The sequence below is a fragment of the Barbus barbus genome, assembly GCF_936440315.1.
Source record: "Barbus barbus genome assembly, chromosome: 3".
NCBI lineage: Eukaryota > Metazoa > Chordata > Actinopteri > Cypriniformes > Cyprinidae > Barbus > Barbus barbus.
The window spans coordinates 14,751,043-14,779,003 of NC_136731.1; the positions used below are offsets into that span (position 1 = coordinate 14,751,043).

At 38.6% G+C, this 27,961-nt stretch overlaps 1 protein-coding gene across 6 annotated transcripts; it reads left to right on the top strand.

The window, feature by feature from the left end:
* The first annotated feature begins 667 nt into the window (after positions 1–667).
* On the top strand, positions 668–27,961 carry arhgdia (Rho GDP dissociation inhibitor (GDI) alpha). 6 transcript variants are annotated; one of them, XR_013782680.1, is made up of 7 exons: positions 668–801; positions 18,198–18,393; positions 21,667–21,753; positions 22,675–22,751; positions 23,184–23,247; positions 25,121–27,169; positions 27,236–27,961. XR_013782680.1 is itself a non-coding variant. In XM_079390077.1 (6 exons), the coding sequence occupies exons 2-6, from the start codon at positions 18,207–18,209 to the stop codon at positions 25,318–25,320; spliced, it is 615 nt and encodes a 204-aa protein (XP_079246203.1). In that variant the 5' UTR covers positions 668–801; positions 18,198–18,206; the 3' UTR covers positions 25,321–27,961. The 6 variants fall into 6 exon arrangements, 3 of the variants coding, with proteins under 3 accessions (XP_079246203.1, XP_079246201.1, XP_079246202.1); XR_013782681.1 differs by having other exon boundaries at positions 25,121–27,106; positions 27,269–27,961; XR_013782682.1 differs by lacking the exon at positions 668–801 and adding an exon at positions 13,936–14,394 and having other exon boundaries at positions 25,121–27,106; positions 27,269–27,959.

Here is a 27,961-nt window from a genome sequence, read left to right on the forward strand (position 1 = left end):
CATCTTTTTCGAAAGACCATCTGCATAAACCAAAACCGGAAACAAATTTAGTGATGTAATATCAGTATTGATATCAATATTTATCCAGCTGTACAGATCCTGCCAGAACTGCTGGACAAGAAAGACAGAAACATTCAATGTTTCAAGCTCTTCTAAACAATAAAACACACTGGATACACATTATTAATCATTTAAACTGATCGAATATCCTTCATTTTAGGTAGGTTTGGCCATTTACTTTATTTTGAAGGTGTATTAAAATCTAAAAATGACTTACATTTTAATACATTCTCTATTATTTTGTTACATTGTTTTTGTCCCCAATCTAGGCTATACTTCTCCACTCTTCAACTCAATTTAACAGATACATTTGAATATGTAAAAGTGTTTTGTATTAATTGTTTTAAAGAAGGAGGTGTGGCTTTACACAAAGTATTCAATTCTCTAAAAGAACATTTTATCTCAAATTTCTCCATGAATGAATTCTGTTGAACAATTTGACACATCTAACAGAGCTACAATTATTATTATTTTTCATACCCCGCTTGTTTGAATACTGTCTTTCTGTTTCTCGTCAAAGTAGAACCACGCGGTGTAAAATATTGGGTGAATATTATTTTTCCAGTGGTGTAAGATATTGAAAGCGGTAGTTGTTGCGCATGCGCAGACCGTGACTCACGCGCTCGACGGTGTTCCCGGAAGTGTGTCTCTCTCTGGCATCGCCGCCGCTCCCTCATCGCGCCATTGAGAAGTCAGGGAAGCTTTCTCTCACCATTGACTCGCAGTAGCCGCAGGTCCACGGTAAGTTTTCACAACAGAAACACCACGAAGATCTCATATAACGCGTGCAGAAATGACCCTAGCGTGTTCTCCCGCTAGTTTTACATCTTTTGTAGCTCGGTAGCTACGGCAGGTTGACACGAGACAGCAAGTTGATGCATGCATTTCCTGCCTGCTCCGTCAGCTGCGTTCAGCCCTTTATAAAAACCATCAATGAAAGATTACGGATGGGTGTAATTTTACGGCTCGGACCGGAGGGCATTGCGTCTCCAGTATTAATTTGATCCTAGTTTAGCCTGAATTGGTCATCAGGCGTTGTCTGAGAGCCAGTGGCGGGACATCAAAGTTAACCATAATTTCTAAGTGTGCGATTTTTCCTTTTTTTCAACCCAACAGAGTCTTGTAGAGATTAAACTATGAGATTGCGTTTCATAAAAGAGTGCATGTTTTCTGATGTCGGTGCATGGGGGGAAGTTTAGATTTAGATCCTCGTTTGAAATCATCCGACAAGCAAGACGTGTCATTGATCATAACAGTGAGCTGATCATAAAGGGGTCAGTATATCATATGCAGGTCACACACTGAAACTGTGACTCTAGATCTAGACCTGAGAAGTCGTATTTTCTGCTGTTCACACAATCCACTGATTCATTGCATTAATTCGTGATTTGTGGATTAAATGAGTTTAACTGAAAGCATATTGTATTTCTGCTGCTGGAAATGATCGATTAGCAGCATTAGCTTGCTAGCATGAGGAGGAATTTCCTGGATCAAAGCTGCAAGTTCATTTTGACTCGGGATGAATAAAATAATTACTTATTTTATTTGTTAGATAACTTGCTGTATCTCTATGTGTGTGTCTTGGCCATAAAAGACATTGATGCAGTTATGTGAGGTGCTAGTCACCCGTCACCATGTGTAAATCCCGGTTAATTTAATCTCGCCTGTGCCGGAGATTAACGCGATGTTTGCCTGAGCACAGATTGAATATTAGGAAGCGTTTACATAACCATTTCTCGTGTTTTCGAAGAGCGTCCTGACTTGATTAACAAAAGAAGCCCACTGCTGAAACTGGCCCCCGAAAAAAATCAAGGCTAGTTTCCTTCCTGTGTAGTGTGTGTGTGAGTGGCGCGGTGTATTTTCTAGTTCCTTCTTTCTGAGGCGAATTTACGATTCATACTGTGGGGAGAATTGGCTCATGAATATTAAGTACGTAAGATGACGTTCGCCGTGTAAGTCTATCTGATTGGCTGAAAGCGGAAACGGTTAGCGAACGAGCGAAGTGTACTGTTATGAAGGCTTGGCTTACGTATGTTAATTAGGTCACGTGATTGACCGCATCCGTAAGGTTTCGAAGATACATCGGCAGGACGTAATTAATATTCATGAGCTAAGCCGTCGCCATAGTATCCGTAATTTCATCTATAGTGAGTTTGTCAGGGCGGTGTCTGCAGTGTTTAAACTTTGTCCTTAAGTGTACTGAGCAGCCATTTGCGTTATTATTGTACAATATTTGTTTCAGAGGTCACGTCGTGAATATGTAGTTTGCTTAGCATACAATATTTAAAGTTAAAAGGACAAGTTGTCAATATTTGATAGTAATGCACGTGTTGGTATAATAACTATGTGGTGTCTGTACTGAAATGTATTTGATTTTATTCAAGTTTTTCGTTTGAGTTAAAGTTAGATTTAAAAATATGAGACTGAGTAGATGTTTAATGGGTGCACCTGTCCAACAACATGTTTTTTATTGTCATAGAAGTAAGAGAAGTGCAGTGATATGTTTCTTTGCAACTAAAGAGGGAGGGTGGTGGCTCTGTCCTATATACTTGACCACAATTTAATATTTCCTTTCATTTATGGGAAACTGAAGGCAAAGCAGGTTGCCAGTGAATTTATGTTGAACACATCTGTGCATGTGCTTTTGCTTGGCTTATGTCCAAAATGAGTCTACCTTCCTATAAGAACTGCAGTGTTTCTGATGAAACGGGAATATGTAAAGCAAAAACAAACATGCTCTCTCAGTGTGTTTTGTTCATGTCATTGTCTCAATTGTGTAGTTCAGCCGATTGAATGAATAATAGATTTAGATTTCCTTTTATGTAGTCTTTCAGGCTGATACAGCAGCAGCGAGACGGACATCAAAGAGCTGTGATGAGAAGCCACATAAAGGTCAGGCCTGATGGGCCATCACTGATACGACCACCTCTGTAAGTGCTCCCGCGGGCGCTCGGGGCTTTTATTGACCCCAGTCAAGGTAGAAGCTATGGCTGGGCAGTAAATCTATTTCTGTGTTTGCCCTGAAACAGCTTGAAATGGTGCTTTTATTTCTTCAATCAGAGAAACCATCATGTCAACAACAACAAAACATTTTAGCCAAATAGATTAAAAATGTTTAATATTTGGCCTAAAATTGTTAAAAAATAACACTGTTCAAAATAAATCAAAATATTTAGTCATATTTGTTATGGACCAGTATTACAGTACTAAACCGCAATATTTACCCGCATATCCTTCTGCTGAGTCATTTTAATATTTAAAAAAACTGAAACTTTGTGGAAAGTCACATAGCACTATAAAATGTGTGAAATTCGTAATGCTAATGCTGTAAGTGGGCATTAGCGTAAGCAGGTTCAATGGTAAGTTTCTCTTTCTGGTGAGCTACTGTCATAGCACAGCAACAGTTTGACGAAAATCTTGAAAAGCAAGTTTGTTGTACAGTGTTAAGCATGTGGACGGGGAAAGTGTTTTGAAGTGCTTTTTCCTGGAATTTACATTCGTGTTTGCATACTTGCATATATTCATACCTCTGTACATTTATTAGGGGTGGGTGCTTATATATTTAAGTGGAAAACCAGTGCCAAATTTTCAACCGTCTCATTCATACGAGTGTTGTAAAAGTTAGCCTCCAATTTCTAAACTGCAGGACGTGCTTAATATTAAAAAGTGAATAAAAGCACAGTAAGCTGTGAAAGAATTGAAGATAAAGAAAATACTTGTGAAAGTGTAAACTGTTTTAAATTCAATTAGAAAATATAGTAGTGCGAGTTTGATCTTATGCCAGCTTTAAACTACTGTTTGTAAGATCAATTTTACACTCGTAATCTGCTTTATTATATAATTACATCATAATATGTTGTTACTATAAAATAAAATGACATTTATGTATTACAAATGACGTCATTAACAACATATGGCCTATCTCTAATATCTGTCTTTCAAAGCTTTTTCAATTTGCAAATGTGAAGTTTAATTTGATCACAGTGAGACATGATCTTGATAATAATAATAAATGCTAACCTAAGTTATTTGGAAGAGATCTAGCACAGGAAGTTGAAAGAAGACAAAGAAGCATTACGACTAGCGCGCTTTTGTTTTATGGCGTAGTTCATGTGTCACACTTATTGTAGTTTTGTATGTTAAACGGGGTTACCACCGCTACTGTGTTCGTCCTAGTATGTTCATGACAAGAGCCAGAGCTGGGAGGGGCGTCTTGAAGTGTGATCTATTCCTGTCTCCTCTCTCCTCATTTCTTCAAGGACCTCTGTCTTTTCTCAAGCTTTCTGCAGAATTAAGTATTTGGACACAAATGCAGCCCAGTGTTTGGATCCCACTGCTCTCCCCGACACAGCCGGCCTTCACCTGAACAAAAGACGGACCTTAGGGATCTCAACTTTCAACATCCCCCTCCACCGATTTTAAATCCATCTCTTGCTCCATGTTTGTTTTCAGTAGAGCCGATCCTGAACTGAAAGTCAGCACTGCTGACCCTCCATTGATGCTGGCTGTGGTATTGATTGTGGAGTATGAGGCTCATGGCTGTTGCTAGGGAAGTCTCGTCACAATCTGGCCAAACCGTAATCTCCCCCCTGAGTGAGGCTGATGGATCTGAAGGCACCTGCCCAACATGGCATTGACCTGCTTTCACTTTCTTCCACTGCCTGGCACTCTACACTTCTCACCACATCCTGTAATAGCTTTTATTCAGACATAATTTGAATTTCTGGAGTTCTGCCTTATCAGATTGTCAGCATGTCAAAGCTTTTACTTTCAAATCGGCGTTAAACGGAAATTGCGAACATCTTTACTTATTGTGATGTATAGCTGAATTAAACAGCTTCTCAAAACAAAGAAGAAAACGTTTGGTGGGACTTGATTTTGTTCATTGATTGGATCATTGATTTGTTGTTAATTGCTGTGATCGTTTCAGGTTGCTGAAGGGGAGGGATTGAAACTGAGATACTTTTAGTAGGGAAGCATCCTTAAAATTGCGTCTCTTTTGAGGTAACTTAAAGGCAGGGTAGGTGATTTGGTTCAGAAACATTTTTTATTATGCTGGTTGAAAGTCTGTTTACATCCTGTTAGCAATCACTAAGCTTAGTGGTCTAAATTATGTCATCTGTGGAAGGCACAGGAGCATAAAGCATTCATCCAATCATATTCTTCGGTTTGATCATTACGATGGCTGGCCTACCTGCCTGTCAACATATGTATTTGCATACCTAGAATGGATGGCATTATTATTGTAATATTAAGCACTTTGCACTGTAATGTTTCCCATATGTATAGATTCCCTATTCGACCTCTCCGGATGTGTTGACGTGTCCGCCATATTGGAACAGTCCACTTGACGTCATTCACAGACATTCACAATTGATGAATATTCAAAGATGTACATGCGTATAAAATGCTGTTGTAGACGCACTGAGTCAACTTGCGCTTGAGAGTTCGCAGATCATTCCAAAAATGGCGGATGACTTGTGTATCGCGGCCAATAGAAACAATTGCTAATGAGGCATCTATGTATATATATCTATGTTCTCACCCGTGAATGAGACATGAGATAATCTGACAGTGTTGCATTCAGTCCTCAGCCAACGCCATCTCTCATCGTGTTGCTGGTTAGACTCTGGTCTGCCTGTGCATGTTCATGGGTTTTGGAGGAGGCGTGGTTTTGGAGAGTGATTTGCAGGGAGGGTGGGATCTTATGTTTTCAAAGCCCCTCCAAAATTGGCTACCCTACCTTTAACAGGGCATTTACATGACACCGTTTTCAACTAAAAATAAAAAAAATAATGCATTTTGGCGGCTCATTTACATGACAACAGCATTTTGGAGACCTCAAAACATAAACTTTTGAAAATCGGTTTCAAAGTGCACATTTTCTTAACAATAGATTTTGAAAACGCAGATGTAGAAAATGCTAATTTGTGAATATGTGCATGTGTGTTACGTGTTCAGTATGTGTGCAGAGTTTCTTTACAAAGTCACATCGCCAACTACTAACCTGGCATGCATAGTACAGCGTTTTTAGTCATTTTCGTGGATCCATGCGAGTAGGGATTGTTTTGACAACATTGTTGTCTGTACATGAAACCTTTCAAAACTCCAAAGGAAAAACTTCTGTTTTTAGTACATCATTGTCATGTAGCTAAACATTCAATTAGAGAGTTCAATGTTGTCTCAGTAGGCAGCTGCCTACATAGGAAGAGCGAGCAAAGGCCAATTGAAGAAGAATGGAATGTTTACAGCAGTATTCCCCAAGTTCCAGGGAGAGGCAAGGATATGAACAAAGTTCCTCTGTTTACGTTGGAATTTTCCAGACTATCCTCAGAATATGTAATTTTGGACATGTGTTAAAACCCTGTGAAATCCAAAATAAGAGTTTGGGTGGCTTTAAGTGCTTCCTGAAACTGAACAATAAACATCCTTTGGTGGGTCATGTTTAACATTAAACTATGTCTCTTCTGGGAAAACTGAAGATATTGATGAGTCATGTTGCATTTATGGGCGTATCCTATCAAATGCTCCCTATAATGGGAATGTACCACCATCTAACGCCACCTGACACCGACTAACAATAAAATGTAGAAAATAATGGTTCGACTGTGGCTGTAATGAGGCTACTGGCTGCTAAAGACATGCCCCACTCCGGCTTCCTGTTTTAATAGGAAATACATCAGCATAAAAGGAAAGGAGCCATTTCATTGGGTTTTATTTACAAGATGATCAGTTCTGTGCAGCTCGACTTACCCTGCTGCCATTGTACCACCTCTTCATGTTTAGTGTAGAATTTAGTGTTTTTGTGTTAAGTACAGATCGTTACAGCTGCGCAGGAACATTATCATTCAGTCCCGCGGTGCTGTGGTGTGTGTGTTTCTTTACTGACTCATCCACTCTCTAATTAAGTTCAGTCTTCTTGGGTTCGGGCCAAACAGAGTGAGTGCTTATGTGTTGCTGTGTTGCCCACAGTTCCTCCATTGCGCCTAACTGCACACGTGAGCTTACGGTGGAGATAATTATTGTTCTCGCACATCGTGGCTGTTCAGGCTCACTTTAGCTTCCTTTAAGACTGACATTAACACTGTAAAGCTTCTTTGTTTGTTTGTCCCTTTGGATTTTCTTCCCATTTTGTTTTGTCATCTTGTCAACTGAGTTCAGTTCAATTTTTTCCAATTATTGTGGCGGCCGCAAGATATGTAACTGTTGTGATCAGATTTGTGATCAGAAGTGGGACAGGAGCTCATTTTCTTTGCAGTGCCACGCATGCAACCCAATAGTGCACCTACGAGGAGCACTGCAAAACTGTGTCTTTGGATGTTTTCAGCCAACAAGACCTTTCCACAGATCAGTGGATTCAGCTGCTGAATGTTGCCAGACCATCTCGCTCATTTAGAGTCGATTGCACATCTCGTCTTTAGCAGTTTTGTGCCCATAAATAAGTTCTACTCTGTGCTTTCATATTGCCAAAGACTATAGAATACCCAAGACATGTCACTTGTATAGTTTTGAATGGGGACAAATCCAATTCTCGATATGGCCGTTTAATCGCAGGAAGCCCCGCCTTCTGAATGAAAGAGCCAATCGCTAATCGGTAAAGTCAGCGTATCACTGCAGCTGACGTTAGAAGTCCCGGTTGCTATAGAAACAGTCAGCGTTCTGAGACGTGCGCTTAGGACTGAGCATGCGCACTGGCTGATCTAGCCTGAAAAATAAGCTTTTTATAAGCAAAAGAAACAATATTTATGATACAGTTGTTATCAGATTTCTTTGGTGATTTCAAATTGGAAATTTAATCGTAAGCTTAGTGAACCGTATTGGAGAATTTGATGTTTCCCCATTCAAAGTGATGGGAGCTGCACTTGGATGCCCAAGAGGCGTTTCAAAGATGGCCCGCCGAGTGACATGACTTGTCTTAAAGAGACTTTGATATTGCATACAATCTTCATGTTGGTTAATTATGCATTTCATTAACTTGCTTGTGAGTTCATGGTTTGAATCGATCCGTGAATTGTTTTAATGAATCTGAACAGTTCAGTAATTTTATTTTTTATTTTTTTCAGTTATGTCCAGTTCTAAGTGATTTGATAAACTGTCATAATCTGCATAATAAAGTGTCTTTTCATCAAAGCAAACTGCAGGACAACCAATTTTGAGTGATTCTGTAATTTGTCATAAAAAAAACAAAAACAGTTCGTCAAGCAGTGATTGCTGTCAGTGTACTCTCATTATAAAAGAACTTCATTATAGTTTATTTAATTCTAACAAGTAAGTTTTTGTTAAAAACTAACCAAAACTAAAAATAATTAGTTTATAATCTTTGCACTGGAGTCTTGGCGTTGTTTCCAAATAAAAGGAAATATATCGGTATTGGTTTCGGCTGTCTGCCAAAATATCGGCATATTGGATATCGGCAAAATCCAATATTGTGCGTCCCTAGACACAATTATTCTGATGTATAACTGCCCACTGTGTGGAAATGGGGTTTAAAGAGTAACGTATTGATGCAAATATGTTGGCAATTCTCTCTTTGCACTAGGGCTGTGCGATTTGGGGAAAATATCTAATTGCAATTGTTTTTTTTTGACATTGCGATTTGATTTGCGATTTTAAATTTGCAAAGTCAAGCTTCAGCTCAATATTGTCAATAATGTGCAGGACAGTATGAGTATTGTTACCCTGCTGAAAACAAAACAAAACAATAGAAACCATCACAGAAATTCTTATAATTTCCATAAAAAGCAATACAAAATTCCTTTTTGTTTTGGGCATTATTCCAATAGGAATTACTGTTGTTCTATTGGTTGCCATCTGCTAGATTACATCAAAGACTATATAAAGAGACTTTGATTACATCCCACCAATAGAATGCATCAAATACCAGTAGACACCATTATAGTTTACATTAAAACCAATACAATTCCCATTATAACCCTTAAATCCTTTACATTTTCTATTGTGTTTTGGGAGCGGTTCTACTGTTTTTGTTCGTTTTGTTTTTTCTGCAGGGCAGATTATAATGGTATTACTACTTTTACAGAATTACTGAATTTCACAGGAAAGATTTGTTTATTTTTTATAAATAAAGAACTGTATTTCTTTAGTCAATTACTAAAGTATTACATGTTACGCGGGTTGATTCATTCATTTTTAAGTATTTGGGATTTTAAGAACAAGTGGGAAATGTGCTGAATGTTTAATTTCATCCAAGTGAAACTGGCAAGTAGTTATTTACATTCGTATTAAACGCGGAGCCAGGCGCGAGTGGACACGTGCATCAGGCCTCATCCATATTGCCAGATGCGCTCGTGAGAGACTTGCGGAGCAGAACGGGTGCGAGACCGGGAGTATAATAGAGCATTACGAGACTACGCAGCGGCTCGTCCATGAGACGCGCAGCGTGGGGGAAAGTGGAGCGAGTATGAGAAGCATTCAGAGAACATGCATTATAAACTTATTTCAAATTAATCTGTTGGGGAGATAAAATGTGTAAGATAACGTTCATGTAGCCTACTAATAAAAACATCTAAAAATGTATCTTTTATTCTCCAGTACTGAAAGCAGAACCGATAAGGGAGCTCTTGCAAATTACCTTTTTTGTTTGTTCTCTTGTCATTTCGAAGCTGAAGTTACATACGTTTTTCTTTAGTTTTAATTTGCCTAACTTTCGATCTGACCCTTTTTAAATGGTGGGCGTTTACGCAGTTGGCTAGAGCAGTGCTGATCGGGGAGAACGGAGGTGCGCTCAGTCTATTGGTTAATAAGACCGTCACTCAAGGCTGGCAGTCATGCATATGATCTGGATCAGAGTATTATCGTGTCCGTAAACACTCAGTTTTGATTCCAGTACCTCATATCTGATTGGATGTTCGCCTGCAATATTGGCGCAAATATTTCAATGTTTCCAATGCTCAAATCAGATTTAAAAATTCTGCATATGATTGGAACTCCACACAACTCCTGTACTGCTTTCTATTGGAAACAAACAACTTCTGGACTGTCAAAGTTAATGAAAATGTGTCTTTAATGTTTCAAAGGAAGAGCCAATGGCTCCCACACTCATTTTTGTAATCTGGGTCTTGTCAACAGAGTGAAAAATAGTCATGTCTGGAAAAGAAAGCAGCATCTATTGAGAGTCTCACTTTCCCTTTCCCAGCGGATCAGACCTGCTGTTTAATTAACACGAGTGCTCTCCTTAGCTACAGTTTCCTGGCTGTAAGATCACCTTGCATATCAATATTAATATCCAGAAGGTTTCTGCTTTAGCGTAGTTTACTTTGACACTTATAAGGATAAAGTTACCACAGTGCTTTATCATGTAGGCCTATGACTTTTTGTTTTTTTTGTCGTAAAAAGACCTATTTTCCAACACAGTTTTGTGTCCGTACTTGAAGGAGCTCAGCCAAGCTACTGCACTTGAGATGAACGGCACTGTTAATGGATAGTTTTCTGTTACAGACCTCATAGTATTGAACAGTCTTGCTTTCTTCTTGATCAAATTAATTATAGCATCTACGCTGCAGGTCAATTTCCAGTCACTCTATCAATGCAGTTTCAAATTCACTTCACAGGTCTTTGCTGTACTCCGTGTAAACCTGAGGTTAACCGGGTCTCTTGAGGATGCTCATTAGGTTTGTCAGGTAAATCCTCTTTACCTGGCGCCATTTGACATCCCACAGCTCTTACCGACACTTCCCCCCGTTAATTAGCACTAATCTTGACTACAAAATCTTGTTGGGTTTCGTTGTTGCTCAGTAATGAGCCTAATCTCAGGCTTTGTAACCCCTAGACTAACATGTTAGTCTTGCTCAGGCTTTCCTGCTGATATTAGTTCTGGATAATCCCTAATTAGAGTGAATTTTAGCTCAGCCGGACAGAACTGAATGGAGAAGTGGGTGGTGCCAGTGTCAAATTCAAGCCGTTTCCACCGTCGAGTGCGTGAACTGGCTGTGACAGCTCGCTCTGCCTTGTTTTCAACGACCTGTTGTTGTTTCTCTAGGTTATGTACCTCACCTGCCACCTGTGTTTAGGCAATAATTGTTACAACCATGTTAAGTGGCTAGTCTATCACGCTCAGCTGTGTGAAATTACCCTGCACTCCCTTGTGTGTATTAACACTGAGAAGACTGCCAAATGGCTAATGGTGTTTGAACTGGTTTACCCTGAACTGATGTAATCTGGGCATGAATGTGTTTCGCTGAACTACACTTGCTGCAGGACCTTGTTTTCATGTTTTGCTGATTCTTCTGCAGAAACAGCTTTTACTTCATTGGTCTTAATTAACTTTTGCCAGTTCCAGAAGGGACATGAGATGCTTTTTTTTATTACACACTGGTGCTTTTCTGTTCTGCTTCCCTCAAATTAAACAATTTAAATTACAAGCAACGAATCTATAAATTGTAAAATCACAAATGCATTTTGAATCCAAATATCTTGCAACCAGATGGAGCTCAACAGAAAAAAGTGAGTGAAATAATTCTGATATGTTAAAATACTGCTTGTTAGATGTTGGATTTTATAGGGGGGTTACTAAAACTTGCAATATCTTTACAAATTAATTAAAATACAAAGATTCCAAAACAAAGATTGTGGCGGCATTTACAAGTAGGGCTGTCAGGATAACCGTAATATCGCAATACCGCACTATTGACGAGCATAACCGCAGAGGAATGCAACAAGCAGCAACCGCAATATTTCCGAGTTTTCTTTTCCATAAGGTTACGCCCTTCTCATTTTACACTTCGTGCACTGAATATTAGTAATGATAACAATGTGCACCATGCTGATTTGTACAGAGGCTCGGTAAATTTACACTTAACAAGCCTAAACAGACAGCGAATGAGAGAGAGATCGACTGACCTGTGTCTGTCCTCCAGGCCAAGTCATGTAGATTTGTGAAAACAGGTTGTCATGTCCAAGGAAAGCGAAATCTGTCTTGGCATCGATGCATTGCTGGTCAGCTGAGCCTTTAAAAGTGGCGCTCAAAGTTAAAATGATTATTTACAAGAATGTGTAAAATAAAAAATATTTATTCATTTACATGACAATGTTGTTTTTTGGGGGCCTAAAAACACAAACTTTTTAAAACGGGTTTCAAAGTGCAAGTTTTTGAAAACAATAGCGTCCTCGTCTCTACAATACTACAATCTATTGTAAACCATAACAATGCAAAATTGAGAAAACCGTGACATCATGCGCATATGTATTATGTGTTCGGTCTATAGGTACAACCCTCTACATTGCGAAATTTCATTCTGGGCAACTAAATGATGTCTAATATTAGCCGCTGGCTAATAAATTCTCAGATTTTACTCGCCAGTGTGTGAGTGGGAGGCTAAGTATAAGTTAAGCACAGATATATTTTCACTCTCCGTCAAGCGATCGGTGATATTTTTCAGTTCATCTCAATAGATGCGCAGCGCACCTGTGTTTCACGTAACGTAAACTCTAGTGTGAAGCGCACGACTCGCCGTCACTTTGCTTTTTCTCATACGCAAAGAGAGATACAGAGCGAGAGAGTCTTACATACCAAGCAGAATTGATGTAAAGGATATTATTTGTTTACTAGCCAATGGCGATTCAGTTGCCAAGGTGTCCGTAGAGGGTTGAGGTATGTGCGCAGACGTTTAGGCGTGGCATGAATAATGCAGGGTTTTGGTCGTTTTCATAGATCCGTGTGAATGATCTGTACACAAAACTTTACAAAAACACAGAACTTTTCTGTTTTTAGTACATTGTTGATGTGTAAACATACCCTCTAATACAAAAATAAATGACAGCAAAGGCCTGTTCACACCGAGGACTTTTTAACGATAACGTTAACTATATTAGCGTACACACCAACACAACGTTCTGTTTATTTTAAGCATGTGCTCCAGTTTTTGTCATTTGCCACTTGCAATCCTCAAGCTCTTGTTCCTCTTTGTCTTTATCCTTATAGTTGTGTTGTGGACGTCTCTGTTCTCATATAATTACAATGATTTAAGCTGCAGTCCATAACTTTTGGCACCCTAGTGGTTAATAAACAGAACTGCATGCATCTTGCGGAAGAACATTGTAGCCGGAGATACTTCTAAATGTCTATGGCCCTGTCCCAAATTGCACCCTAAACCCTCGCGGTCTTTCTTGGAGTCTGCACTTTCGTGACGTAATGCTTCTTTGACTGTCGGGTAGACGTCTGCTGCGGAGCTCGCTCCAGTGCCGGCTCGGAAAAAGTGCAGATAAAGGGCGCATATAGTGGCTGCAAAAATCATCACTTCCTGATAAACTGGCACTAAATATCTGTAAGAAAACTAGAAGCCACTGAATATAATAATTTTCATATGATACTTGCACCTCAGAGCGAGCAGACGGAACACAATGGAATTTATTCGGTAAATGTGTTTTCATCGTAGTTTATGCACATCTTTTCTTATCAGATGAAAAGTTTATCCTACACAATTGTGCACGTATATTTTTTTTTTTTAATGTGCATTTTTAGAATTTATGCACATCTTGGTGTTTCCATCCAGCGTTTTTAATTTTTTTTTATACGATATTCCAAAATGTGCATAAAAATAGGTGGACACATAGCTAGTGTCATCACTGGAAACTTCTGGTTAGGTTGAATCTGGACTGTGCAGTAAGGTGTTCCTCCAGAGCAGGATTGGACACGCTTGGTTTAGTGCTAATAGGAACATGGCAACCCATCATGTGTCTGTCAGGCTTCTGATCCTGAACTTCAAACCCCAGCCGCTGGAGCAGTGCGCCAGAGTTCGCTGATGAAGAACGGCCTCTCTCGCTGTCAAGGGAGCGCAGAGCCCAGAATGGAAAAAGACATGCAGTGTTATCTGAGTTCCTGTCTGACCGTGGCCAAAAACATCCCCTGCCAAAACTGTAAGAGGACAGTTTTCACAATGCCAGGATGACTTGCTAAAATGTTAGGCTCTTTTATTGATTACAATGTGTCATTTTCATGTTTAAAGTCATGACATGATAAGGGATAGCACAGAAAACTACTTTGTGGGTTTTCGTGAGACAAGCTCATTGACCAGTCCTGCAATCTGCTCAAAAAGGGGAGAAGTTTGGGAGTCTCCCGAAGTGTTTACGCAAACGACATCTGCCTTCGATATACACGGCCTGCTGGCTGTTCTAGTACACATGTGCTGGAGGATTTGTTGTTCTCGGCTCGTATCTTGTGTTCGTTCATATGTGGTCCTCATTACAACAGTTTGTGAGATTAGCTGGCAGGCCTTAACTTTGTTTGAAACAACAAGTGGTTGGATTTATAGAAATAGTTACGCTGTTGGCAGCCAAGTGGAATTTCTCTTCTTGACTTTGAAGGGCCCTTTGAGGGTAAGGAACATAACCAAGTATGAATTCAGCAATTAACTGATTTTTTTAATTGTTGTTTTGATCGTTATTTATTGTTCATTGCTTTGAAAATAACAAAGGTTTTAAAAAAAAAGTGTTTAGTTATGTGCCAAAAATATAAAATAGCCATTTTTGTTGGAAAGATTTTATTAATGCTTTTATTAAGCAAAGGATGCATTAAATTGAACATGTTTTTGTAACAATGTAAGAAGTACTGATTTTGTTCATCAAAGAAAACAATTTGGTATCTCCGAAATCTTCCTTGAGCAGCAAATCAGTATATTATTATGATTTCTGAAAGATCATGTGACACTGAAGACTGGAGTAATGATGCTGAAAATTCAGCTTTGCATCACAGGAATAAATTGCATTTTAAATATATATTTAAATATAAAATAGTTTTGTTTTACTGTATTTCTGATCAAATAAATGCAGCCTTGGTGAGCATAAGAGACTTCTTTCAAAAACATGAAAATATCTTCCAGACCTCAAACTTTATAACAGTATTGTCTATAATATTCAGAATTTCTGAAGAGCCTGTTTTCGCTGATCATAATTAAAGCAATCTTGTTTAATGCTGAATTTGATTTATTTTTTTGTAAACTGTATTTATGATTTTTAATCCTCCATAGTTACTGCCGTCATGTGATATCTGGATTCTTTTTAATGGTTTAATTTCATTTTAATAATCAAAAACAATATCTAATCATATTACTTACAATAACTTAACCCCTAGTTGCTCCAGAGGCGTGCGACCTCTGACATATATAGCAATTGTAAGTCGCTTTGGATAAAAGCGTCAGCTAAATGAATAAATGTAAATGTAAATGTAATCAGCTGAAATCGTTAAACTTTAACAATTTTATAATTTATTAAAATTTTAACAATAGTACTGCTCAGTGAGTACTATAGTTTGTTGGAAATGCCTGTTTTATTTTGATTCGCTGTGATAAATTGTGATGTTCCTTTATAAAATAATGTTTTAGTTATTAATATTATTTTTGACAAATCCATGAAATTCCTTTAAAATAGAAAATTACTACAACTTTTTTCATTCTGTAATTCCATCCACATTTCAGCTCTGTGGAAATCATAGGGCCATGCAAATTGTATTTCTGATAAAAATCTGTTACAAAGCTAGTTAACTTGTTGCACCCTGAATTTGTTAAAGCGAGAAAGAAAAAAAAATGCAACTGTGGTTGGTCTTTTGCAGATGCATGTTTCATGCGTCAAAGCAAGCTGATAGTGATTCAGTTCTGTTATGAGTGTGATTTTGTGCGTTTAGCACGCCAGTACCATGTAAGGAAAGAAAATGGCCACAATGAGGTGTCTCTCTAAAAGCAGAGCGTGCTGCGGTTCTGCAGAACAGGAAACTACAGAAGCTGCTGTCAAGGTGAAGCACTGGGACGGTGCTCCGGCTGACTTTAGTGCGCTAGCAGCGAGAACATGAGCACTTTCTGTTCCAGGGCTGCTGCATTGCAGCACAAGTGTTTCCCAGACTTCCCCTGCATTCATGTCTTTTAACGTAAATCTTTGAAAGGCCACACCAGGTGAAGACTTATGGCATGAATGTAAACATCCAGCAGTGAGTCAGATGTGAATTAACTGCTCAGTCATTTATTTGAGAAATGGACAGCATTGACTGTGCTGTATGTTTGTTTTTGCAGTAACTTATTAGTTTACGGAGTTTAAATCTGTAGCATATACACTACTGTTCAAAAGGGGTCCGATTTTTATTTTAGGAGGAAATTAATGCTTTAATTCAGCAAGGAGACATGAAATGTATTAAAAGTGATTGTAAAAACATTTATGTCACAAAAGATTACTATGTCAAATAAATGCAGTTATGAACTTTGTTCCTCAAAAAATCCTGGAAATTAAAAGTGTCATGGTTCCCACAAAATATGAATCAGCACAACTGTTTTCAACATTGATAATAATAAGAAATGTGTCTTGAGCAGCAAATCATCATATTAGAATTATTTCTGAAGGATCATGTGACACTGAAGACTCTAATGATGCTGAAAATTCAGGAATAAATGACATTTTAACAGATATTAAAAAGAAACTTATTTTGTAATAGGCTAATATTTCACAATATTACTGTTTCTGTATTTGTAAGCAAATAAATACAGTCTTGGTGAGCTGAAGAGGCTTAGCCTATTTCTAAAACATTACAAAATCTACAGATCCTAAACTCTTAAAGGAACACTCCAGTTTTTTTGAAAATAGGCTCATTTTCCAACTCCCCTAGAGTTAAACAGTTGAGTTTTACCGTTTTTGAATCCATTCAGCCGATCTCCGGGTCTGGCGGTAGCACTTTTAGCTTAGCTTAGCATAGATCATTGAATTGGATTAGACCATTAGCATCTCGCTCAAAAATGACCAAAGAGTTTAGATATTTTTCCTATTTAAAGCTTGAGTCTTCTGTAGTTACAAAATGAAAATGAAAAGTTGTGATTTTCTGGGCCGATGTGGCTAGGAACTATACTCTCGTTCCGGCGTAATAATCAAGGAACTTTGCTGCCGTACCATGTTTGCAGCAGGTACAATGATATTACGCAGCACCTGAAAGTAGTCCCCAGATATATCATAACTAGTTCCCTAGGTAATATCCTGCGTAATATCGGCCTAGAAAATCGCAACTTTTCAATTTCCGTCTAAAAAAGGGTTTTTATTTACCATTGACACATTTAATTGATCAAAAGTGACAGTAGTGTTTTTTCAGTTTTAAGATTTCTGAAAAAAACTGCGTTTTAAAATGAAAACGATCATTATTTCAAATGTAGATGTGCGTCAAGCGCGCTCATAATAGAAGAGGGCTCATATATGCATGCTATAGGTCAGCACGAATGTCTTTCATTGGCGAACGGTCTGTTGCTGGTGCAGATGTTCAGCCAGGCGGACAAGTTTAGAACCGTTTCGTGGGGGATGCCAGGTGTTCGAGGAAAAAAAAAAAAGTAGTATATTAAAATCTCAAAATTGAAAATTGAATGCCAACCCACCGAACGAATAATCGAATAATCTGGTCCATTCCTAGTTTCTAGAGGACCCGTTTTCCAGTGACTATTTCATCTAAATAAAACTATTGTGTTTAACGAGTTTAATAACTAATTTCATTGATAAATACTCAAAATGACTAAATTTATGTTTTTTTAAAGTTTCATTTTGGGAAATGGTGTTTTTTCCCAAATTCAGTGTGTTTTACTATATGTTCAGATTTATATTTAAATACAAAACGGTTCACAATACTGCTGTTTTTATTGAATTTTAAAAACTTTTTTAACAATATCATGGCTTGTTTTAGATAAAACCTGTACACATCTGAAATTTATATTAATTTTGAGTCTTGATTTGAAATTATTCACTGTCATGCTAAAATATTTACACTCCCGTGTGTGTGTGTGTGTTTAGGACACATACACACACACACACACATACACACACACACACACACACACTCAGTGCTGTGCAGTGTTTTTGACTCCTTGCAGTAATTGGCTTTGACCACTAATGCAATAGTGCTGAATACAGATGCCCACATTAGGCCGCTTTCTCAAGTCCTTTTCCGCTGATGGCTGGAGTTTGCGGTGTGTGTGTGTGTGTGTGTGTGGTGAATTCATTTAAAAGTCATTAATATTATTAAAAATTAACGCACTGGAAGAACTGATCACATGACTTTATGTGGGTCAGATTTCCATTGCTATAATGATATTTGGCTGCGTTTGGTAAGGACGTGTTTGTTTCCTCTCCTCTGACCTGAGTCTGTTTATGTTTTCCTCCAGCTGTCAATCATGGCCGAGCAGGAGCCCACACCAGAGCAGCTAGCCGCTATCGCAGCCGAGAATGAAGACAGCGAGGCTGTCAACTACAAGCCACCGGCCCAGATGAGCCTTCAAGAAATTCAGGAACTCGACAAAGATGACGAAAGCCTCCGCAAGTACAAGGAGGCACTGCTGGGCAACTGCAGTGTTGTTGCAGGTATCTGTCACTTCATTGTATACACTCTCTCTGCTCCGACCTAGTTTGATCAAAGTTTCTATGCAAACAGTCCCTTTCCCAGAATTCATGCCATGGAGCAGCTCTCCTTTCAACACTCTTTGATTTTAGCTAATCTGATTAATATTTCTTGGCTTATAGCTGTAGTCTCAGCCTCATTGGCTGCTCCTTTCTTTCCTACGTTTTAACTGTCTGTCTTTATTATTTACTAATTCATTTATTGCTGATTTTTGAATTGTTTTAATATATTTATTTCAGGGCATAAAGTCAAAGTGTCAGGGTGGTCTAGCTATTCTTGAAAGTCAAGAATTTCCTTAAACAGGAAATATCAGAGAGAGGATCCCTGTGGCCCCTCGTGTTAGATAAATAAAAACCTTTTCATTTCAAAGGATGGTTAGTTCAGGTTGAATAGTCATGTGGTGTGACTTTAAAAAGTAATTATTCATTAAAAATGTGTCTAAAAAAGGTTTTTTTATTCACCATTGACACATTTAGTTGATCAAAAGGGACAGTAAAGGAGTAGTGTTTTTTTCAGTTTTAAGATTTCTGAAAAAAACTGCGTTTTAAAATGAAAACGATCAAGGTTTACACTGGCGTTTCTGCTGCGTTTCAGAAACGATCTCCGTTTACACTACAACACTGAAAATGCATGTCACATGGCCATTCATTCAGGTACAACCATAGATATGTTTAGGTAGAGTCCCTATTATTTAGATGGCGGACGCATCTGCGTGCTTGGAGCGGTCGAATGGGGAATCTACCCATACGTTTCTATGGGTACAATAACGAACATGATGTTATTGTTTACACGGTCGTCAAGGATACGCAGAGAGAATGTGGGCGGCCACGCCATCGTTTTCAAAAGTTTACACTGAAACACAACCCAGGAGTTTTCAAACTAAAACGGGGTCTGCAGCGTTTTCAAAAGTCTCCGTTTTCGACCTTGAAAACACCGGAGTAGTGTAAACGATTATACGTAGTGTAAAAGTTATGCGTTTTAAAACGAAAATGCACTAGTGTAAACGGGGCCTTAAGCATGTCTACTTAATTAAAATCATGAAACTTATGCAGTTTAATAAAATTTAATTAAATTTAACCAAAAATACATATTTAGTATCCTGTAAGTTATTTATTTATTGGTAATTAAATGATGCATAAAACATGAATTTATTATCAAATTAAATTTGTTCACACAGAGACATGTAGAACATGCAGGACGGTTTTTTTTTTTTTTTGAGGTTTAATATTCACAGACACTAGTCCATATCATAACTTGATTTAAATGTACTGAGTTTTGATTTATTTTTCCAAAATTTGACAAATTTCGTGATTTATACAGTAAATTCAATTTTTATGACTGTATTATGCAATTCAGTATTAAGAATCCTGAAAAAACTCGCTGCTGCGCGGGACTCTAGACACCGTCGAGCCGCTCATGACAGTCGCAGTAGCACGGTCTCGTGTTGTTTCCACCAGCGCGCCAATTTTTTTTTGAAATATAAAAATAAGGAGAAGCCTAAAACAGGCCCGAGGCCCAGTCTGAACTATGACGTGAAAATTGGCGTTTAAGAGAACAATAAAATACAATTTTCATTGACTAAAACTAGACGAAAATAGTCATGGATAATTCTGACTAAAATAAGACTAAAATGCTCAGACTTTTATTTGACTGAAACTTGACTAGACTAAAAAGAGTATGAACGTGACTAAAACTAATAAAAACTAAAATAACAGCTTCACACAAAGACTAGACTAAAACTCAAATTAAAACAGGCCGCCAAAAACAACATGTGACACTGATTGGAGTAATGATGCTGAATAAAATATGAAATAATAAATAATGTTATCATTAATATTATTTTCAATTCTTATATTGCATATCTGTTCAAATAAATGCAACTCTAGGTAGCATAAGTGACTTCAAAAACATTAAAAACTTGGTATTTAACTTTTTTTTCTTGGTATTAAATTTAATTTTGGTATTTAAAAAATGTGATACTTTTGATAGTGTACATTTGTGCAATTTTGAGGAAAAAAGTTGACTTTTATATATTTGAAGATTCCACCACATTAAATTGAGCCACTGAATTAAAAGCAAATAGTTTTTCAGAATCACATGAAACCAATAGGATTACAAAGTCTGTTTCTAAGTAGACTTGATGCTCGTTTTGAACAGTTTATTTGATATTGCGTTGCATTGTTGATGTACTGAGCTGTAGTTTGTATTTCGAGGTAGTTGCCGGTATCTAGTCAAAATAATTAGCATGTGATCTTCATCCAGACACGCATGTTGTTCCAGGACCATCAGATAGTGTTGACCCAGGAATGTGTCCTACTTGAGTAAATTGTGTTGTTCTGGGCTAGAGCCATAGACTCTTGGCTAACGCTTCGCAGACGGGGGCCTCAACGCCTCTGGCTGCTGTCCGAGTGCATCGTCTGCCGGTACCCTTGTAAGAGCGCTGGAAAACGAGGTCACGTATCTCCAGTTCCTGCCCCTTTTTGTTTTTATCAGCAGCCTGCCTTTACAGTAACTCCTGTGTGTTATGGTTCATACCATCACCCGAAGAGCTGTTTGAATGGGCGTCAAGAGACGGGCGTTTAATCACACGCATCAGTCTCATTATTTAATGAAGCAGCTCCCACAGAGACGTCAGAGCGGATGATGGATGGGCTGCTGTAAGCGTCAGCGGGGTGCTTCTTCAGAACCTGCGTTCACATGGACGCCAGTAATGGGGACTGCTGGCTGTACTCGAAACATAATAAAGTTGACATGAGTTGCTTATAGAACAAGCGGCATCTAACAAGTTTGCAAAAATGTGTTTTTAAACATGTTTCCCATATATACCCCCTCTCCAGAACAAACAGATCTCACAGCGTTAGCGGAGCCAGAAGTTGAGTTGCTCAAACAAACAGAGAGTGTTTCTGCAAGTCGTCGTCGTCAGACATTCCTCAGGAAGTCCAACCTATCAATGTCTATCAACTGAAATGAGATGAATAATTTTAACATTAAGTAGGGAGTTGATTATTTTTTTTTTATTCCAAATATTCTTTATTCTGGTTTTGTATTCACTATGTATGTTCTATTGTGAATGAACAAACTGATCCACACAGATGAAATGAAATCATTTGAAATTCCTTTCCATAATAGGCACCTAAGGGGGAATTTCTCACATTTTACGAAATTAATTTCAGGTTCTAGATATACAAATGTCAGTGTGTGTGGGTTTTCTTATGTACTTGTTTTCGTTAATATAGCAGATCCCAGTGTTGCCAACGTTCAAGTGACACGGCTAACTCTTGTGTGTGAGACCGCTCCCGCCCCGCTGACCCTTGACCTGCAAGGTGAGTAGAGATTACCTGTTTTGTTAAAGTGCCCCTATTGTGGGTGCGGAAAGAGTTCATATTTTGGTTTTGGGAGTCTACAACAACAGGTTGACATGAATGCAAGGACAAAAAACACTTTCATTGTCTTATAATATGCATTTGTTTTTCCTCCTTTGCATGACGCTAATCTGCGGTGATTGGTCCGATTTGTCAGTTTCATTTAAAGCAGTTTATGAGTGCAGTGCTGCTTTGTGTACAGCGCTACCAGGGAAACTGCTATTTTTTTTTCGCTCCAAAAGCAGCACCTAGTGGCAAAGAATAAATTTGCACAAACCTCTTTGGGTTCTGCATGTTTCAGCAAATATTGTTTTTGAAAATAAGACTTCAACATTAATAGGTTAGCATGAAATCTATAATGCATACATTTAAATACCCCTTTTATATATAGTCTCATCCCATCACGTTGCATATGTAGTGATTTAACAACCTGAGGTAATTTCTCTTGCATACATTCCGTTATTAGTAAATGCTATTTACGTTTTCGCTAACACATGACCCGGATAAAGCACAGCTGCCTGAAAGTGAGAGCTCAGCGCTGGCACAGAGAGAGAGAGACAAGATGAGCAGACGGAGAGTATGTGTGTCCTGCAGCCATCTGCTGGGAACAGCATTCAACTGCAGTCTGTTATTCACACATGAACCCTGTCTACTATATACCTGACTAGGATTTTATTGGCCATACGTATTTTTTTTATTCTTATCAACCATGGAAATTTTCAAATTTGGTGCACATAATTAAAATGCAAATCTTTCAGAAAATGACCATTTCTCAAATAAAGACCAGGCAACTCAGGCGCTCATGGGTTTAATGAGTTCAGAACAATGCACTCTTTGGTATGTTTTGAAAGCTGGACTAACTTGTGTTTGTTCCACTCTCAGGTGATCTGGAGTCCTATAAGAAGCAGTCGTTTGTGCTGAAGGAGGGAGTGGAGTACAGGATAAAGATCAGCTTCAAGGTTAGATGACCACCGCTGGAAACATTTAGATGCAGTAATTGCTAGGAATTGATGATATCACACAACTTTTGTCATTGCATGAGAATTTCACAGCCACCTGACTGTAGAAGTTATTTCTACTAGAAATCCAGTGATAGTTTATATTTCATTACCATGGATTAGTGCATGTTAGTGGATAATCCAGTAAACTTCCACATTTGTTGAGTATATCCTCTTATTTGAAGCTTGGACTCGGACTTTGTATTTCCACATTACTCCACGTTTCTTCCAGTCACGTGTTGAGCAGTAGGTGTATAAATATATATCTGCTGTGCTATATATATAAATTGTCACACATTGTATATTTACCCTTCATGTAAACAACATATGCAAACATGATGCTTGAATCTGTACCTGTTTATCAGTTACATAACGTGGTCTATATATTTACAGGTAAACAAAGAGATCGTCTCGGGGTTGAAGTACGTACAGCAGACCTACAGGAAAGGGGTGAAGAGTAAGTGTTCTTCACAATAGAACATTCACATTACACGGTACATTTCATCCCAAAATCAAAGGAAAAGAGCTGGATGTGTTGCTTACTTGCTTTCCAGGGTTTGTAAGCCAAACTGTTCTTATTACTTCAATATTCTTTTAATTCTGGGGATTGTTTAACGAATCGATATAAAGGAGTTATTGAAGAAAAGCCTCCAGTTCTTTGAGGAACTGCATGTGAAAATCTACCTCCCCCTCTGTTCACCAAAGCTTCCCATTAATGAACATATTTTGTCTTTTTGGAGGCCATGCGATCTACTTTCAACATGTTTAGATTGTGTGTATTATGCACAAATGAACATGAAATAAAATCTAGTAAAAATCTTCTTTAAAATAAAAATTTTCAGTGTATCACTAACTGAAGATGATCAAGTATGTAACCCTGGAGCACAAAACCAGTCTTAAGTCGCTGGGGTATATTTGTAGCAAAAGCCAAAAATACATAGTATGGGTCAAAATGATCAATTTTACTTTTATGCCAAAAATCATTAGGATATTAAGTAAAGATCATGTTCCATTAAGATATTTAGGGAACTTCCAACCATAAATATATCAAAACTTAATTTTTTATTAGTAATATGCATTGCTAAGAACTTAATTTGAACAACTTTAAAGGTGATTTTCTCAATATTTAGATTTTTTTGCACCCTCAGATTCCAGATTTTCAAATAGTTGTATCTCAGCCAAATATTGTCCGATCCTAACAAACCATACATCAGTGGAAAGCTTATAAATCTCAATTTTACAAACATTGACACTTATGACTGGTTTTGTGGTCCTTGTCCATTTATATGCACCAATATAACAATTAGGGCTGTCAAAATGGCTGAAAAACTAAATTTTAATTTTGTATATAATATTGTCAAAATTCAAATTATATCTGTGAACTCATAAAATTCGCTGCACACCTAAAATTCGAATTCAATGTTTTTGCATTCGAATGTGGATTTTTATTTGAAATTCAATTTTTTTTGACAGCCCTAATAACAATACACTCCAATATAGAATATTGACTTTGTTTTTTTACACCATGATTACATTATGATTAGTGGTGTGTGACATTGACAAGGCAATTATATCTCCAACCCCCCCGCCCCATGACAAGTACACAATATTTTACCTGGTCATTGAATCATTGACTCACCCGCTTCTTTCAGAATCCTGGATTCATTTAGTAACAAAGCATTGCTGTGTTGCTCAGAGACATGTAATGGTTCTGCCATGACTGCTTGGAACATTTATTTCCATTGCCAAATTGACTCTGTGATCATTCAAAAATCCCATGATGTCCTTCGAAAAAGAGGAGGAGTGTAATTTCCCCATTGGCCTCTGACCATCATGGTCTCCTAATCATCCCCATACATTGATTGGCTTCATCACGTTGTCTCCTCTCCACCAATAAGCTGGTGTGCGGTGGGCGTTCTGGCGCAATATGGCTGCCTCCAGGTGGATACTGCACATTGGTGGTGGTTGAGGAGATTCCCCCCCTTCTATGTAAAGCGCTTTGAGTACCCAGAAAAGCGCTATATAAATGTAATAAATTATTAATTATTATAATTATTGTTTATTGAACTGACATACTTTATAATGTCAGTTTCCACAAAGAACCATTACAATATTATCGTTGATGATGCATATCGCACACCCCTAATTTGGGTTGCATGTGAACATGTCGGAGTAATAAAAACAAGTTATGATTGTGTAGATTTTGATTTTGCCATAACATACGTACACTATCTCTGATTGCTCAAACAAACCACAAACAATGAATTCATATATTCGCAAATGGTCTACTCCGATTCATTTAAACCTCTTCACCTGTTTCTTGTGTCCAGTTGACAAGTCTGACTACATGGTGGGCAGCTATGGGCCTCGACCGGATGAATACGAGTTCCTGACGCCCTTAGAGGAGGCACCCAAAGGCATGCTGGCCCGCGGGACTTACAACATAAAATCCAAGTTCACTGACGACGACAAGCACGACCACCTGTCCTGGGAATGGAACCTCAACATCAAGAAGGACTGGAAAGATTGAGCTGTTTCCAAACCCCCATTTTCCTTCTTTCCATCTTCCTATTTCTTCCCACCCTCTCTCCATCCCTTTCTTCCTCTCCAACCTCCTCCAGTTGCCTCCATCATGGTCATCATTTTCATCATCATCATCATAATCCTGGATTAACTGCTTAACCGATTTTAAGGAAAAGGATCTTTCTCACTCCGTCCACTTTCTTCCCGTTTTCTTCCTCCCTCGCTCCCTATTCCTATCCCTTTCCCTCCCAATGAGTATTGAGGCTTTTCATGAAATATATATGTGAAAACAAACAAAAACGTGCATAATCCATATTTTGTGTTTTGGTTTGTTTGTATATAAAAGTAAAAACAGAGGAAAAAAAATATTCAAAAAACCTCATGGATACTTTTGACATGGTTGTTATGAGTAATCTTCACTGCCCCCCGTCTTCCTCTTGTGTCTTAAACCCTTCCCCAGTTTATCCCGCATCATTCCTTTCTCTGACATTCCTTGTTTTCTTTTTAACCATGATCTGCCTTTATGAGAGAAATGGGAGAACTCAAAAAGTTTGCCTTTGCCCAGAGGGAACGTGTCCGATGCCTTTGAGATGAGCCTAGGGTTAGCGTAGCATGGGTAACTGTAGAAATGTTAGTGTTAATATGGCGGAGGTCTTTACTAGGCTCTTGTGTGAATGCGTGTCCAAATATGGTTTTAGCTATGTAGGGTTCACAGGATCTGAACATCCTGTCCACTAAGGGAGCCGTACTAAGAATCAGCCTTGCCCTGCTGTGACGACATAGGGTTTTTGTTTAACCGTTTCATCGCCATGTGGCCTTAATGATTCCTGTAGCAAGACATTGAGGAGCTGCCTTTTAGAGTCTAGGTTTAAATCCGATCAGATGTTTTGTCCTTAAGAGGCTAAGGTGCATTACCGACTCTTGCTCCCTCAAGGGACCGGCAGTCACACCTGCTGCCTTGTTCAATTGGCTCGATTTGGGATGGACTAAACTTGTAGGCTGGTAGAAGTTGGTGAGCCTTGATGCAGAGCGCACATTTTCCCCACTCGTTATCACCTCCCGGTTTCCAAAGACAACTGGTGCTTCATTTGCAGAATGTGCCCTTTGCTTGTGATTAATGCGAGTTGCCGGTTTTTAAAAAGCAGAAAAGGGCTGTTTTAATTAACAGATCTCAAGTATTGAACAACTCAGCTGAAAAATAACCAACACCATAGACTGTGCCTCCAGTATTGACAACTACGAGCTACTCTCGGTGTGTAAACCTAATGGAAAGAAACAAGTCAGGACTCTAAAGGAGGTGCATTTGTAGTGGGACAAATCTGGAGTGAACCTAAATCTAAACTCTCAGCTCTAGTCCAGGTGTAATCTAACCTCAATGTTCAAATAAGAGAGGATGTGCTCATGCATAATTGTACTGTTTTATACACGCTTGTTTTTTTCCTTTGCCGACATTGCCTGCAAAGTAATAGCTTGTTGTGCTGGTCCAGAATGCTGCTTCGGTCTTATCTCTGTTATAGCTGGAGATTACTGTTCACCTGTGTCAACATTAAAGTGTTCAGAACAGACACTTTCTTTTGTCTTCCATTTACCAACATGAATGCTGTACCATTGTTTGTTTGTTTTTTTTACTTCAGGGTGAAGTCTAGAAGATGGTAAGCCTTGTTCTGTAAAACTTTACTATTAGAACTTGGTGCCACCGAGCTTAGGACTCCTGATAATTGTCACAAGGTCTGGTTAATCTGCATTCACTTCTTTGAGCAAACCAGACATTCAAAATGTTTTGTTGACAATGAGCATGGATGGGCCTGTTCAGTGCAAGCGTACTACCTAGTGCAGAAATGGGCAACTTTGTGGAGGTTCAGTGTCCTGCAGAGTGTAGTTCTGATCCCTGAACAAAGTAGGGGTAGAGCTAAACTCTGCAGGACACTGGAGCTGCCCAATCTTGCACTAGTTAGAATGCTTGCACTGAATGGGTTCATCGGCACTCGTTGTCAATGGAGGGATGCAACTAAACACGGCAGGGATACTGGACCCCCCCCCCAGGACCGGAGTTGCCCATCCCTGACCTACTGGACTGGTTGTCCATGCAGACACAAAATTGGGCTGCAAGCAGACAAGGGAAAGTGTACTTTCAGCTTTATGAGGGATGGGGTTACTCAAAATGGTTAACAACTCCAAAAATGGGCCGATGTAGAAACAAGTATGTGGAGACTTTGTGATCAGTATATTTGGCAGTAAAAGTACCAGTTGCTATAAACTGAAAACACCCTGGATAACTTCTAAGACCTGATGGAACTAACCTGATAAACTTTAGCAAGTCTAGTGACGAGTGCTTCCTCATTATAGCAATCTAGTACCTTGTGAGCACCTTTAATGGATTTTCCTTGTGGGTTCACCCAAACAAAGTCAGTAAGATTAGAACTAGTGGTTTTCTGCTATTGCGGGCCAGTTTTGTGTGAAATGTCATTTGGTCAGTCTGTGGGTGGAACATGATGACAAGGATTGCTGTAAGAGTCTTCAAATGTTGCATGTGAGATTTTTCACAGAACAAGGGTTTCCATCTAGACACAACCCTAGAGCAGATCCATCCTGATCACTCATTCACTCGTTCATCCATGCTCAAGGTAATAAACGCATCAAACAACCTT